Source organism: Ovis aries, chromosome 26 (genome assembly GCF_016772045.2).
Source record: "Ovis aries strain OAR_USU_Benz2616 breed Rambouillet chromosome 26, ARS-UI_Ramb_v3.0, whole genome shotgun sequence".
Taxonomy (NCBI): domain Eukaryota; kingdom Metazoa; phylum Chordata; class Mammalia; order Artiodactyla; family Bovidae; genus Ovis; species Ovis aries.
Window position 1 is genome coordinate 33,352,473 of NC_056079.1, and position 14,472 is coordinate 33,366,944.

Sequence of the window (14,472 nt, forward strand, 5' to 3'; positions counted from 1 at the left end):
CCCTGATACTAAAACCAAGCAGAGTAAAAGAAAATTATAGGCCAGTATCACTGATGAACATTTATGCTTTGTTTGGAGTTTTAAAATTGCTGATTTAACTTTATATTTTATTTATTTATTTATTTGATTTAACTTTAATACTTATGATTGTTTGGTTTATATTTTCTGTTTCTTCCTGGTTTGGTCTTGGAAGATTGTGCCTTTCTAATAATTTATCTATTTTTTTTAGGCTTTCTATTTTATTGATGTTTAATTGCTCTTAGTAGTCTCTTATGATCCTTTGTATTTCTCTGGTGTCGATTGTAACTTCTCTTTTTTAATTTCTGATTTTATTCATTTGGACACTCTCCCTTTTTTCTTGATGACTTTGGCGAAAGGTTTATCAATTTTGTTTATCTGTTCAAAGAGTCAACTTTTAGTTTCACTTTCTATTTCATTTATTTTGCTCTGATCTTTATGAATTCTTCCCTTACAGTAACTTTGGATTTTATATGGTGGTCTTTCTCTAATTGCTTTAGGTGTAATGTTCTGTTGTTTATTTGAGACTTTTCTTGTTTCCTGAGGTAAACTTGCATTGCTATAAACTGACTTCTTAGAACTACTTTTGCTGCATTTACAGGTTTTGGATCCTTATGTTTTCATTTTCATTTCTCTTTCTGTATCCTTGTGTTTTCATTTGTCTCTACATACATTTTGATTTTCTCTTTGATCTCTTCAGTATCCATTGGTTGTTTAGTAGCATACTGTTTACCATCCATGTGTTTTTGTTTTTGTAGTGTTTTTCTTGTAGTTGATTTCTAGTCTCATTGAATTGTGGTCAGAAAAGATGCCTGTTACTTGGATTTACTGAGGCTTGTTTTGTGGCATACCATGTGATCTATCCTGTAGAATGTTCCATATGCACTTGAAAAGAACATGTATTCTGTTCTTTCAGATGGAATGCTCTCTCTATATCAGTTAGGTTCATTTGGTCTGTTGTGTTATTTAAGGCTTATGTTTTCCTTATTGATTTTCTGTCTGGATGATCTGTCTATTGATGTAAGTGGGGTGTTGAAGTTCCCTACTACTCTTGTGTTACAGTTGATTTCTCCTTTTCTATCTGTTAATATTTCTCATATATTGAGGTGCTCCTATGTTCAGTTCAGTTCAGTTGCTCAGTCATGTCCGACTCTTTGCGACCCCATGAATTGCAGCACACCAGGCCTCCCTGTCCATCACCAACTCCCAGAATTCACTCAGACTCATGTCCATCAAGTCGGTGATGCCATCCAGCCATCTCATCCTCTGTTGTCCCCTTCTCCTCCTGCCCCCAATCCCTCCCAGCATCACAGTCTTTTCCAATGAGTCAACTCTTCACATGAGGTGACCAAAGTACTGGAGTTTCAGCTTCAGCATCATTCCCTCCAAAGAAATCCTAGGGCTGATGTCCTTTAGAATGGACTGGTTGGATCTCCTTGCAGTCCAAGGGACTCTCAAGAGTCTTCTCCAACACCACAATTCAAAAACATCAATTCTTTGGCTCTCAGCCTTCTTCACAGTCCAACTCTCACATCCATACATGACCACTGGAAAAACCATAGCCTTGACTAGACGGACCTTTGTTGGCAAAGTAATGTCTCTGCTTTTGAATATGCTATCTAGGTTGGTCATAACTTTTCTTCCAAGGAGTAAGCGTCTTTTAATTTCATGGTTGCAGTCACCATTTGCAGTGATTTTGGAGCCCCCCTAAAATAAAGTCTGACACTGTTTCCACTGTTTCCCATCTATTTCCCATGAAGTGATGGGACCAGATGCCACGATCTTCGTTTTCTGAATGTTGAGCTTTAAGCCAACTTTTTCACTCTCCTCTTTCACTTTCATCAAGAGGCTTTTTAGCTCCTCTTCACTTTCTGCCATAAGGGTGCTGTCATCTGCATATCTGAGGTTATTGATTAGGTGCATATATATTTATAATTTTATATCTTTGTACTGTATTGATCCCTTGATTATTATGTAGTGTCCTTTTTTGGTCCCCTGTAAGTTTTTATTCTAAGTCTGTTTCTAAATAAGTCTATTTCATCTGATGTAAGTATTGCTGTTTGAGCTTTCTTTTGATTTCCATTTGTGGAATATGTTTTTCAATCCCCTCACTTTCAGTTTGTGTGTCTCTCTAGATCTGAAGCAAGACTCTTTTAAACAGCACTTATACAGGTCTTGTGTTTGTATCTATTCAATTGCTGTATGTATTTTTGTTAGAACACTTAATTTCTTTGCATTTAAGATAATTATCAGTATTAATGTTCCTGTTGCCATTTTGCTAATTGTTTTTGGATTTGTTTTGTAAATCTTTGTTCCTTTTTCCTCTTTTGTACTCTCTGCTTGTGTTTTGATGACTGTTGAGTATTTTTAGTTGTATGTTTAGAATTTGTTTTCTTGTTTGTATGTATATCTATTGTAGATTTTTGTCTGTGGGTCAGTTAGTTCAGTTCCTCAGTTGTGTCTGACTCTTTGCGACCCCATGGACTGCAGCACACCAGGCTTCCCTGTCCATCACCAACTGCCAGAGCTTGCTCAAACTCATGTCCATCACATTGGTGATGCCATCCAAGCATCTCATCCTCTGTTGTCCCTTCCCTGCCTGCCTTCAATCTTTCCCAGCATCAGGGTCTTTTCTAATGAGTCAGTTCTTCGCATCAGGTGGCCAAAGTGTTGGAGGTAACATGCTACTGCTGCTGCTGCTAAGTTGCTTCAGTTGTGTCCGACTCTGTGCGACCCCATAGATGGCAGCCCAACAGGCTGCCCCGTCCCTGGGATTCTCCAGGCAAGAACACTGGAGTGAGTTGCCATTTCCTTCTCCAGTACATGAAAGTGAAAACTTAGAGTGAAGTCGCTGAGTTGTGTCTGACCCTCACCGACCCCGTGGACTGCAGCCTACCAGGCTCCTCTGTCCATGAGATTTTCCAGCCAAGAGTACTGGAGTGGGGTGTCATCGCCTTCTCCGGAGGTAACATGAGGTCTGTGTATATATGTGATTATTTCATGTTACTGATACCTTAATTTTAAATGCATTTGAATAAACTTGCATTTGTACTCTCTTCTCACAATTACTGTTTTCAATATCGCATTTTTACATTTGATTGTTTTGTGTATCTCTTAACTGCTCATTGTTGATGCAGATGATTTTACTTTTGTCTTTTGACCTTCCCAGTTACTTTGTGTATGTATGAGTTCCTACCTTTACTGTATGTTTGCCTTTGCCGATGAAGTTGTTTTGTAATTTTCTTATTTCTAGTTGTAGCCTTTTATTTTTATTTTTTTTTGTCTAGAAGAGTTCCTTTACCATTTGTTGTAAAACTGGTTTGATTGTGCTGATTTCTTTTTGTTTTCACTTGTCTGTAAACCCTTTGATTTCACCATCAAGTCTGAATGAAAGTCTTGCTTGCTAGCATACTCTTAGTTTTAGCTTTTTCTTTTGTATCACATTAAATATATGGTGTCAATTTTTTTGTGGCCTGAAGAGATTCTGCTGAAAAATCAGCAGATAGCCTTAAGGGAATGCTCTTATATTAGTTGATTTTTTTTCCTCTTGCTGCCTTTACTGTTTTCTCTTTATGTTCATTTTTTTTTTCATCTTGATTATAATATATCTTGGTTTGTTCCTTTTTGGGTTAATCCTGTATGATAGTCTCTGTGCTTCACTGTTTCATTCTTCAGCTTTCAGAAGTTTTCAGGTATTATTTATTCAAATATTTGACAGGCTTTTTCTCTCTGTGATCTTCTGGGACCCCTATAATGTGAATATTAGTGTTCTTGGTATTGCCCCAGAGATCTTTTAAACTGTCCTCATTTCTTTTCATTCTTTCTTTCTTTCTGATCATCATCAGTGAGTTCCTCTACTCTCTTCTAGCTCACTGATCAATTCCTCTGTAGTATTTAATCTACGATCAGTTCGGTTCACTTCAGTCGCTCAGTCATGTCCAACTCTTTGCGACACCATGAATTGCAGCACACCAGGCCTCTCTGTCCATCACCAACTCCCAGAGTTCACTCAAACTCATGTCCATCGAGTTGGTGATGCCATCCTGCCATCTCATCCTCTGTCGTCCCCTTCTCCTCCTGCCCCCAATCCCTCCCAGCATCAGAGTCTTTTCCAATGAGTCAACTCTTTGCATGAGGTGGCCAAAGTACTGGAGTTTCAGCTTTAGCATCATTCCTTCCAAAGAACACCCAGGACTGATGTCCTTTAGAATGGACTGGCTGGATCTCCTTGCAGTCCAAGGGACTCTCAAGAGTCTTCTCCAACACCACAGTTCAAAAGCATCAATTCTTTGGCACTCACTTTTCTTCACAGTCCAACTCTCACATCCATACATGACCACCGGAAAAACCATAGCCTTGACTAGATGGACATTTGTTAACAATGTAATGTCTCTGCTTTTGAATATGCTTTCTAGGTTGGTCATAACTTTCCTTCCAAGGAGTGAGCGTCTTTTAATTTCATGGTGGCCATCACAATCTGCAGTGATTTTGGAGCCCCCCCAAAATAGAGTCTGACACTGTTTCCATTGTTTTTCCATCTATTTGCCATGAAGTGATGGGACCAGATGCCATGATCTTCGTTTTCTGAATGTTGAGCTTTAAGCCAACTTTTTCACTCTCCTCTTTCACTTTCAGCAAGATGCTTTTTATTTCCTCTTCACTTTCTGCCATAAGGGTGATGTCATCTGCATATCTGAGGTTATTGATATTTCTCCTGGCAGTCTTGATTCCAGCTTGTGTTTCTTCCAGTCCAGCATTTCTCATGATGTACTCTGCATAGAAGTTAAATAAGCAGGGTGACAATATACAGCCTGACGTACTCCTTTTCCTATTTGGAACCAATCTGTTGTTCCATGTCCAATCCTAACTGTTGCTTCCTGACCTGCATATAGGTTTCTCAAGAGGCCGGTCAGGTGGTCTGGTATTCCCATCTCTTTCAGAATTTTCCACAGTTTATTGTGATCCACACAGTCAAAGGCTTTGGTATAGTCAATAAAGCAGAAATATATGTTTTCGGGAACTCTCCTGCTTTTTTATTGATCCAGTGGATGTTGGCAATTTGATCTCTGGTTCCTCTGCCTTTTCTAAAACCAGCTTGAGCATCAGGAAGTTCGTGGTAACGTATTGCTGAAGCCTGGCTTGGAGAATTTTGAGCATTACTTTACTAGAATGTGAGATGAATGCAATTGTGCGGTAGTTTGAGCATTCTTTGGCATTGCCTTTCTTTGGTATTGGAATGAAAACTGACCTTTTCCAGTCCTGTATCCACTGCTGAGTTTTCCAAATTTGTTGACCTATTGAGTGCAGCACTTTCACAGCATCATCTTCCAGGATTTGAAATAGCTCAACTGGAATTGTATCACCTCCACTAGCTTTGCTCATAGTGATGGTTTCCAAGGCCCACTTGACTTCACATTCCAGGATGTCTGGCTCTAGATTAGTGATCACATCATCATGATTCTCTGGGTTGTGAAGATCTTTTTTGTACAGTTCTTCCGTGTATTCCTGCCACCTCTTCTTAATATCTTCTGCTTCTGTTAGGTCCATATCATTTCTGTCCTTTATTGAGCCCATCTTTGCATGAAATGTTCCCTTGGTATCTCTAATTTTCTTGAAGAGATCTCTAGTCTTTCCCATTCTGTTGTTTTCCTCGATTTCTTTGCATTGAATACTGAGGAAGGCTTTCTTATCTCTTCTTGCTGTTCTTTGGAACTCTGCATTCAGATGTTTATCTCTTTCCTTTTCTCTTTGCTTTTCGCTTCTCTCCTTTTCACAGCTATTTGTAAGGCCTCCCCTGACAGCCATTTTGCTTTTTTGCATTATGTTACCATGGGGATGGTCTTGATCCCTGTCTCCTGTACAATGTCATGAACCTGTTTCCATAGTCCATCACGCCCTATATCAGATCTAGTCCCTTAAATCTATTTCTCACTTCCACTGTATAATCATAAGGGATTTGATTTAGGTCATTCCTGAATGGTCTAGTGGTTTTCCCTACTTTCTTCAATTTAAGTCTGAATTTGGCAATAAGGAGTTCATGATCTGAGCCACAGTCAGCTCCTGGTCTTGTTTTTGCTGACTCTATAGAGCTTCTCCATCTTTGGCTGCAAAAACTGTAATCAATCTGATTTCGGTGTTGACCATCTGGTGATGTTCATGTGTAGAGTCTTTTCTTGTGTTGTTGGAAGAGGGTGTTTGCTATGATAAGTGTATTCTCTTGGCAAAACTCTATCGGCCTTCACCCTGCTTCATTCTGTACTCCAAGGCCAAATTTGCCTACTACTCCATGTAACTCTTGACTTACTTTTGCATTCCAGTCCCCTATAATTAAAAGGACATCTTTTCTCGGTGTTATTTCTAAAAATTCTTGTTAGTCTTCATAGAACTGTTCAACTTCAGCTTCTTCAGCATTACTGGTTGGGGCATACACTTGAATTACTGTGATATTGAATGATTTGCCTTGGTAATGAACAGAGATCATTGTGTCATTTTTGAAATTGCATCCAAGTACTGCATTCGGACTCTTTTGTTGACCATGATGGCTATTCCATTTCTTTTAAGGGATTTCTGCCCACAGTAGTAGATATAATGGTCATTTGAGTTAAATTCACCCATTCCAGTCCATCTTAGTTCGCTGATTCTTAAAATGTTGATGTTCACTCTTGCCATCTCCTGTTTGACCACTTCCAGTTTGCCTTGATTCATGGACCTAACATTCCAGGTTCCTATGCAATATTTCTCTTTACAGCATCGGACCTTGACTCTATCACCAGTCACATCCACAGCTGGGTATTGTTTTTGCTTTGGCTCCATCCGTTCATTCTTTCTGGGGTTATTTCTCCACTGATCTCCAGTAGCATATTGGGCACCTACCGACCTGGGGAGTTCCTCTTTCAGTATCCTATCATTTTGCCTTTTTATGGGGTTCTCAAGGCAAGAATACTGAAGTGGTTTGCCATTCCCTTCTCCAGTGGACCGCATTCTGTCAGACCTCTCCACCATGACCCGCCCGTCTTGAGTGGCCCCACAGGCATTGCTTAGTTTCATTGAGTTAGACCAGGCTGTGGTCTGTGTGATTAGATTGACTAGTTTTCTGTGATTATGGTTTCAGTTTGTCTGCCCTCTGATGCCCTCTTGCAACACTTACCATCTTACTTGGGTTTCTCTTAACTTGGACGTAGGGTATCTCTTCACAGCTGCTCCAGCAAAGCACAGCCACTGCTCCTTACCGTGGATGAGGGGTATCTCCTCACAGCTGCCCCTCCTGACCTTGAACATGGAGTGGCTCCTCTTGGCCCTCCTGTGCCTGCACAGCTACTGCTCCTTGGACGTTCAGTTATTCTTCATCTCTGATCATCCTTTCTTTCTTTATTTTTTCTACCTCTTTGTTAAGAACTGCTAACTTCTTGCTCTGTGCATCTCTTGTCCTCCTTAGTTCTTTGGTCACGTTATAGTCATTCCTCTGCCCTCTTTCTTGGGTGGGTTGTCTATTTCTACTTCACTTAGTTCTTTTGAAATTTTATCTTATTCTTTCTACTGTAATGTTTTCTTTTGCTTCATTTAAAAAAATATAAATTGCTATTTGTGTTTTTATGTATGTGGTAGGTTAGTTACATTCTCAACTTTGGAGAAGATGCCTTCTGTAGGAGATGTCATGTGCATTCCAGGTCTTAAGTAGGTCTTGATGTTAATGTGTCAAGATTGCAGCCACTAGTAGCAGTGTTCACATGGTTGAATGTTTCCAAATATGCCTACTATCAGTGGTTATATCTCCAATGTGAGCTGCCGGGGTCCAGCCCCAGTGAATCCAGGGTAATTCGAAGGTGGGGACGGAGTCGGCGTCCTTGGAAAAATACATATTTAATTACAGATATATAGAGAGATTAGAAATGGATAGTGTAGTAGGAAGATTAGTGGAGAAAAAGAGGCTGAATAACTTGGATTACGTGGAATAGCATCCATGCTCCAGATGGGAATTCAGCCAGAAAAACGAGGAGCAAGAAAGAATGACGTGGGGTTATCAGTCTTTCTGGAAACTGATCCGATTTCTTTATTTTTTCAGGTTTGTTTATATACCTTTTTGTTATACATAGGGATGAATACAGAGTCATGTGGGGGTCAGCAGACCTGACCCTTGTCACAATCAGGTGCTTCATATAAAATTATACAAAGGTCTTATGAGTTTCGTCATCTTCTGGCCATGAGGTCTGCCTACATTTTATGGCCCTTTCTGATACCGGTCAGTTAACCAGAAAACTTATTTTTCCAGGGGTGATTTTTTCTTAAATCAGGTGCCACCCTCCAAATAAAGTTGCGTTCCTATAGGGTGAGGGTGTAGTGAGTTACAATCAAGAAAGGAATTTAGTTAACCTAAGGTTTAACATGATTAATCTTAAAGGTTAATACTTATTTCTCCTATATGCTAGTTATATTCATTATACGGGCAGGAATATGGAGATTTAGCAGCAAATATTGGCTCAACAAATGTAAACCCTTCACCAATGTTTCCCTTAAGATGTATTTAGTCTTAAGATAGTGATAAAGTTACATTTTTGCATAGCAAGGACACAGTGATTTATAGTGATTTATAACAAAGTACAGTGATCTACAACAAAAGAGAAAATTCATTAACTCAGAAAAGTCTAGTATTGCTAACATCAAAAAACTGCTATATTTCCTTTTCTATATTCCAAATACATTGATTAATATATTCCCAGGTGCCTAAGGATATGGAGGCCTGATGGCAATCATTGACTCATCAATGAAAAAAGCCCTATGCTAATACTCCAAACTCTCTGTGCTGTTTATGGTTGAGAGGTTGTCACACAAGCTAGTCTGTCAGCAGAGAGGTTTGACCTGAGACATCCTTGTCACAGCCAGGGCAGGGAATTAGCAGTAATTATTGGCATGACAAATGAAAAAACCCTTCACCAATATAATTCCTAATCAACCCACTAATACTATACTAATGATCTTCTAACTTCTCAAAAGAGTCTGTATTTAGAAAGTTTTAAAACATCCCATGCCTCTCACAGTTGGGAGGCTGTAAACAATCACATGCGGCTGGACGAGCCTGATCAGGCAGGCCAGAGAACCTTCAGAGTTCATAAGCTGAAACACTCGTATCACGCCCAGGAATTGTTATTAACTTGGAGCTGCAAGTTAACTCCTTCTCCGAGAGAAATGGTTATGGGGGAGAGCTCCCCGTAAAGTACTCTGGTTTTGGGGGTAGATGCTCGGGAACAGGGGGTTTCCTGAGGCTTGATCACGCCTTTGCATATGCCAAGCTTCCTTCCTCATGACCTTTGCCATGGGTGGAGTTCCTCACGCTGGCTCCCAACAGTGAGCTGCAGCCGTACCATGCTTATTGAGACTTTCCAGGATCAGTAGGTAGGTCTAGCTTAGGCACCTGTCATATTCTTTTGCCCTGGGTCGTGGTGCACATAAGATTTTGTGTGTGCTCTTGGGACTGATGTCTGTTTATCCCCTAGTCCTGTGAAGATCCTGAAATTAAGCTCCATTGGCCTTGAAAGCAAAATGCGTTGAAGGGGCTCATCTTCCCAGTGCTGGACTTCTAGTGCTGCTTCCCAGACTAGCGAGCTTGACCTGGGGCTCAAGAACTCTAATTCCCGTGGAATAATCTGTGTAGTATAATTATTTTCCAGTTTGTAGGTTGCCATTCTGGGAGTTATGAAGTTTCATTATTTTGCGAGTTTGCTCCTCCTGCCTGTCTCTTTGGTTCCTTCTTGATATCTTTAGTTGTAGGAGATCCTTTCTGGTAAGTTCCAGTCTTTTTCATGCATGGTTATTCTGCAGATAGTTGTGATTTTGATGTGGTTGTGGGAGGAGTTGAGCTCAGGATCTATTTACTCATCCGTCTTGATAAAAACTCTGTTCTCTAATTTCTATTTCATATTTCATCCTTTGGGTAGATTTGGTTTTAGTTTGCTCCTGTTTACCTAGTTTCTTCAGGTATAAAGTTAAGCATTTATATTACAAGTTTTCATCTGTTTTAATTGTATCTCAAATGTTTTGATATGTTACCTTTTTATCTTCATTGTTTCAAAGCTATTTTCTTATCACTAATTAGTACACATTCTTTTCAACTAAAATAAGTCCCTTTAAAGTTTCTTGTCAGACTGGTTTAATATTGATGAACTCTTTTATCTTTGTCTATAAAACTTGGAAGCTTTATTATTCAGAGTTGAAGAAGAGACAGAATTTTTTTCTAGCATTCTGAATATATTGTGCTGTTCTCTTATGGCCTGCAGAGTTTTTTGCTGAAAAATTGCTAATAGTCTTATAGCAATTCCCTTGTATGTAAAACATTTTCTCTTGCAGCTCTTAGCATTGTCCTTCTACTTAACTTTTGACATTAAAATTATAATGTGCCTTGGAGTGGGGATCTTTGCATTTTTAAAAAAGATAGTGGGCTTCCCTAGTCCAAATGTCTGTTTTCTTACCCATGTTAGGGAAGTTTTCAATCATTGTCTCTACAGACAAAATTTCTACCCCTTTTTCTTCTCCTTCTAGGACTTCTGTAAATGCAAATGTTTGTTAGTTTATTATTTTGTAGCCCCTTATGCTATCTTTCCTATTTTAAATTCTTTCTTCTGTTTGTTTCTCTGAGTTCCACTGCATTTTCTTTGGGTTGACTGAGTTTTTTTCTTCTGCTTCACCTACTCCACCGTTGACTCTTTCTACTGTATTTTTCACTTGTGATTGTATTCTACAGTTCTGTGACTACTCTTTGATAGTTTCTTATATTTTCTCTTTCTGTGTTAAAGTTCTCACTATATTCATTGACTCATCTCTCCAGTTCAGTGAGCATCTTTAAGACAAGTACTTTAAACTCTTTATCAGGTAAATTACATGTCTTCATTTCATTGAGTTTTTTTTCTTTTAATGAGTTTTCTATCTTGTTCTTCCAATTGGAACACAGTCCTCTGTTTTTTCATCTTGCTTGACTTTCTGTGTTGGTTTTTATACAGTAGATGAAAAACCACCTCTCCTAATCGTGGCATGTCCTTGTGTAAGAGTGAAACTTGTTGTTCAACCCCGCTCCAGCTCTTTGTCATCTCTCAAAACCTTGTGCTTATCGATGTAGCATATTAGTGTCTTGAAGGGGAGATGCTTAGTACTTAGATTCTGGTTGTTTGGAAACTAGATCTTCAGGCAGCTGCTTTCAAAAGTATGCACATGTATATAGTCCTGTGGGATTGCAAGTGTATGCACTATTCTCCAGGATATCTAGCAGTGTTTCCTCAGCAGCAGTCATAAAACCTGGGGCTCCAAATAAGTGTATATGCTCTTTTCTGGGAGATATTGGAGAGCTGGAGCGAGGCAAAGGGAATATGCCAAGATGGTGTCCACAGACTGCATTCCTTGAGAGAAGCTCTGTCGTTTGCATTGGATGTGTGCTAAACCTGAAGCCTTCCTCAGTATGTTATCTACACAGTGCTCTGGGATTTACAGCTTGCCAAGAGCCATCTCTTCAATAGTTGCAGTCCTTTGTGTCTCAGAAATGCAAGCTCCCTAGCCACCAGAGCCGGGCAATCAAGGAGCATTCCCTGGAGGGCAGCTTCAAAAACTGGGGTAATACTTTTAAAAACTAGGGCAGATGGAGTACTCAAAGATAGCACTTACCCTCTGAAGTGTCTGGGAAACATTACACTTAACCAATATATGTGCATGTAATTAGAAGTCTGCCTCTCAGGCTGCAGTCTTGATGATTATCTAACAGGCCTCCATAACAGAAAGACTGTTGAAACTAATAAACGAATTCAGTAAATTTGCAGGATACAAAACAAATGTACAGAAATCTGTTGTGTTTCTATACACCACTAATAAACTGTCAAAAGTAGAAATAAACAACCCATTTACAATGCATCAAAAAGAATATGATACCTAGGAATAAATTTAACCAGGGAAGTGAAAGAACTCTATATTGAAAATTACAAGATATAGATGAAAGAAATTGAAGAAGACACAAACAAATGGAAAGATATTCCATGCTCATGGATTGGGAGAATCAAGGTTGTTAAAATTTCCATACTACCCAAAGCAATCTACATATTCAATACAATACCTATAAAATTCCCATGGTATTTTTCAAAGAAACAGGAAAATAATCCTTAAATTTGTATGGAACTACAATCACCAAATAACAAAGCAATCTTGAGAAAGGAAACAAAGCTGGAGTCTTCAGATTCTCTGATTTCAGAGTATATTACAAAACTATATTCATTAAAATAATATTATACTGACATGAAAAGATATACCCAGATTGGTGGAACAGACTATAAATAAACCCAACAGACAGAAATAGACCCAAATATATATGGTTAACAAATTTATGGCAGAAGAACCAAAAATATATGATTGAGAAAGGCCAGACTTTTCAATAAATGGTATTAGGAAAACTGGACAGTGACATAACAAAAGAATGAATTGATCACTGTTTTATACAATACACAAAATAAACTCAAAATGGATTAAAGACTTGAATATAAGACCCGAAATCATAATTCTTCTTAGTAGAAGACAAATGCACTAACTTGAAAACATATATGCATGCCTGTGTTCGCTGAAGCATTATTTGCAGTAGCAAAAATATGAACCAATCTGAGTATCTGGATAAATTAATGATTAAATAAATTGTTATGTACATTTATCAATATAGTGGAATGTTATTCAGCCTTAAGAAGAAAGTGCTGCCATTTTTGGCAATATGGATGAATCTTGAGGATGTTAAAACTCAACATTGAAAAAACGAAGATCATGGCATCCAGTCCCATCACTAAATGGCAAATAGATGGGGAAAGAATGGAAACAGTGAAAGACTTTATTTTCTTGGGCTCCAAAATCACTGCAGATGGTGGCTGCAGCCATGAAATTAAAAGACGCTCCTTGGAAGAAAAGCTATGACCAACCTAGGCAGCATATTAAAAAGTAGAGACATTACTTTGCTGACAAAGTACATGTAGTCAAAGCTATGGTTTTTCTAGTAGTCTTGTTTGGTTGTGAGAGTTGGACCATAAAGAAAGCTGAGTGCTGAAGAATAGATGCTTTGAACCGTGGTGTTGGAGAAGACTCTTGAGAGTCCCTTGGACAGCAAGGAAGGAGATCAAACCAGTCAATCCTAAAAGGCAATCAATCCTGAACATTCATTGGTAGGACTGATTTTGAAGCTGAAACTCCAATACTTTGGCCACCTGATGCAAAGAGGAGACTCATTGGAAAAGACCCTGATGCTGGAAAAGATTGAAGGCAGGAGAAGGGGACAACAGAGGATGAGACAGTTGGATGGCATCAGCAATGCAATGGACATGAATTTGAGTAAGCTGTGGGAGTTGATGATGGACAGGGAAGCCTGGCATGCTGCGACCCATGGGGTAGCTAAGAGTCAGACAAGACTGAATGACTGAACTGAACTGAGGACATTATGTTAGTAAAATAAGCCAGACACAGAAAGACAAATACTACATCTCACTTTTATGTGGAATCTACAGTAGTCAAACCCATAGACACAGTGCAGTGGTATTTGTCAGAGGCTGCAGGCCAACAGGAACAGGGAAATGTTGGTTAAAGGGTATAAAGTTTGATCTATGCAAATAAGTAAGTTCTGGAAATTTAATAAACAGTAGCATAACTGTAGTAAGCAATTATTGTATTGTAAAATTTAAATTTTCTGAGAGGGTTGATCTTATGTGCTCTTACCACACACACACACATGCGCACATACAAGAAAAAAGAAAATGGTAACTATATGAGAGTTGATATGTTAATTAGCATGATTGTGGCAGTTATTTCACATTGCATAAGTATATCAAAACATCGCTTTATAATTTAAGTGTATATATGTATATATTTCAACTATGATTAAATAAAGGTGTAAATATTCTAAAAGTTTAGAATAAACAAGTTGTGAAAGTTTTCAAGTCTTAAAATGTTGTTGTTCTTTTTTCTAGCCAGAATCAACTGTTTCAACTGATTTAATTCCTCTTTATCTAGAAATGCATATCGTGGTAGACAAAGCTTTGGTATGTGTTTTACTTTTTCTTTGCACTTGAATATTTGATATGAATGTATGATTATCCCTAGCTAGAAAGAAACTTAAATATTCCAGTCTTCTTACTTCCATGTCACTCCCAGAGAACAGTGAAGAACCAAATATTCAAAATAGCACTAGTTCTATCAGAAATATTTTATTTGAAATCTCCTTGTGACAAACCTGCATAACAAAATGGTTTTATTATTATTTTTCTGATAGTTCACAACTTTAGAGTCTCTCTCAATCCATAAAATTTTTAATGGTGATATTTTTAAGTGAAATTCTTTAAGCATTAATTCTTGTTTTAGGGTACCTGAAGAGCAGCATGTAGTCTAGAAAATGTTTGGCTAATAAGATATTTATTGGCACAGAATTAATGATGGTATAACCATTTATGATAA

General features: G+C 38.4%; 1 protein-coding gene across 2 annotated transcripts in view; it reads left to right on the plus strand.

Annotated features, from left to right (window-relative positions):
- LOC101115508 (disintegrin and metalloproteinase domain-containing protein 32) overlaps positions 1-14,472 on the plus strand; it is a 197,426-nt gene that overhangs the window by 55,325 nt on the left and 127,629 nt on the right. For both annotated transcript variants that reach the window (XM_060407107.1, XM_060407108.1), the window contains exon 7: positions 13,989-14,060. In XM_060407107.1, coding sequence (XP_060263090.1) covers positions 13,989-14,060 — 72 coding nt within the window. The remainder of the gene's footprint in view (positions 1-13,988; positions 14,061-14,472) is intronic.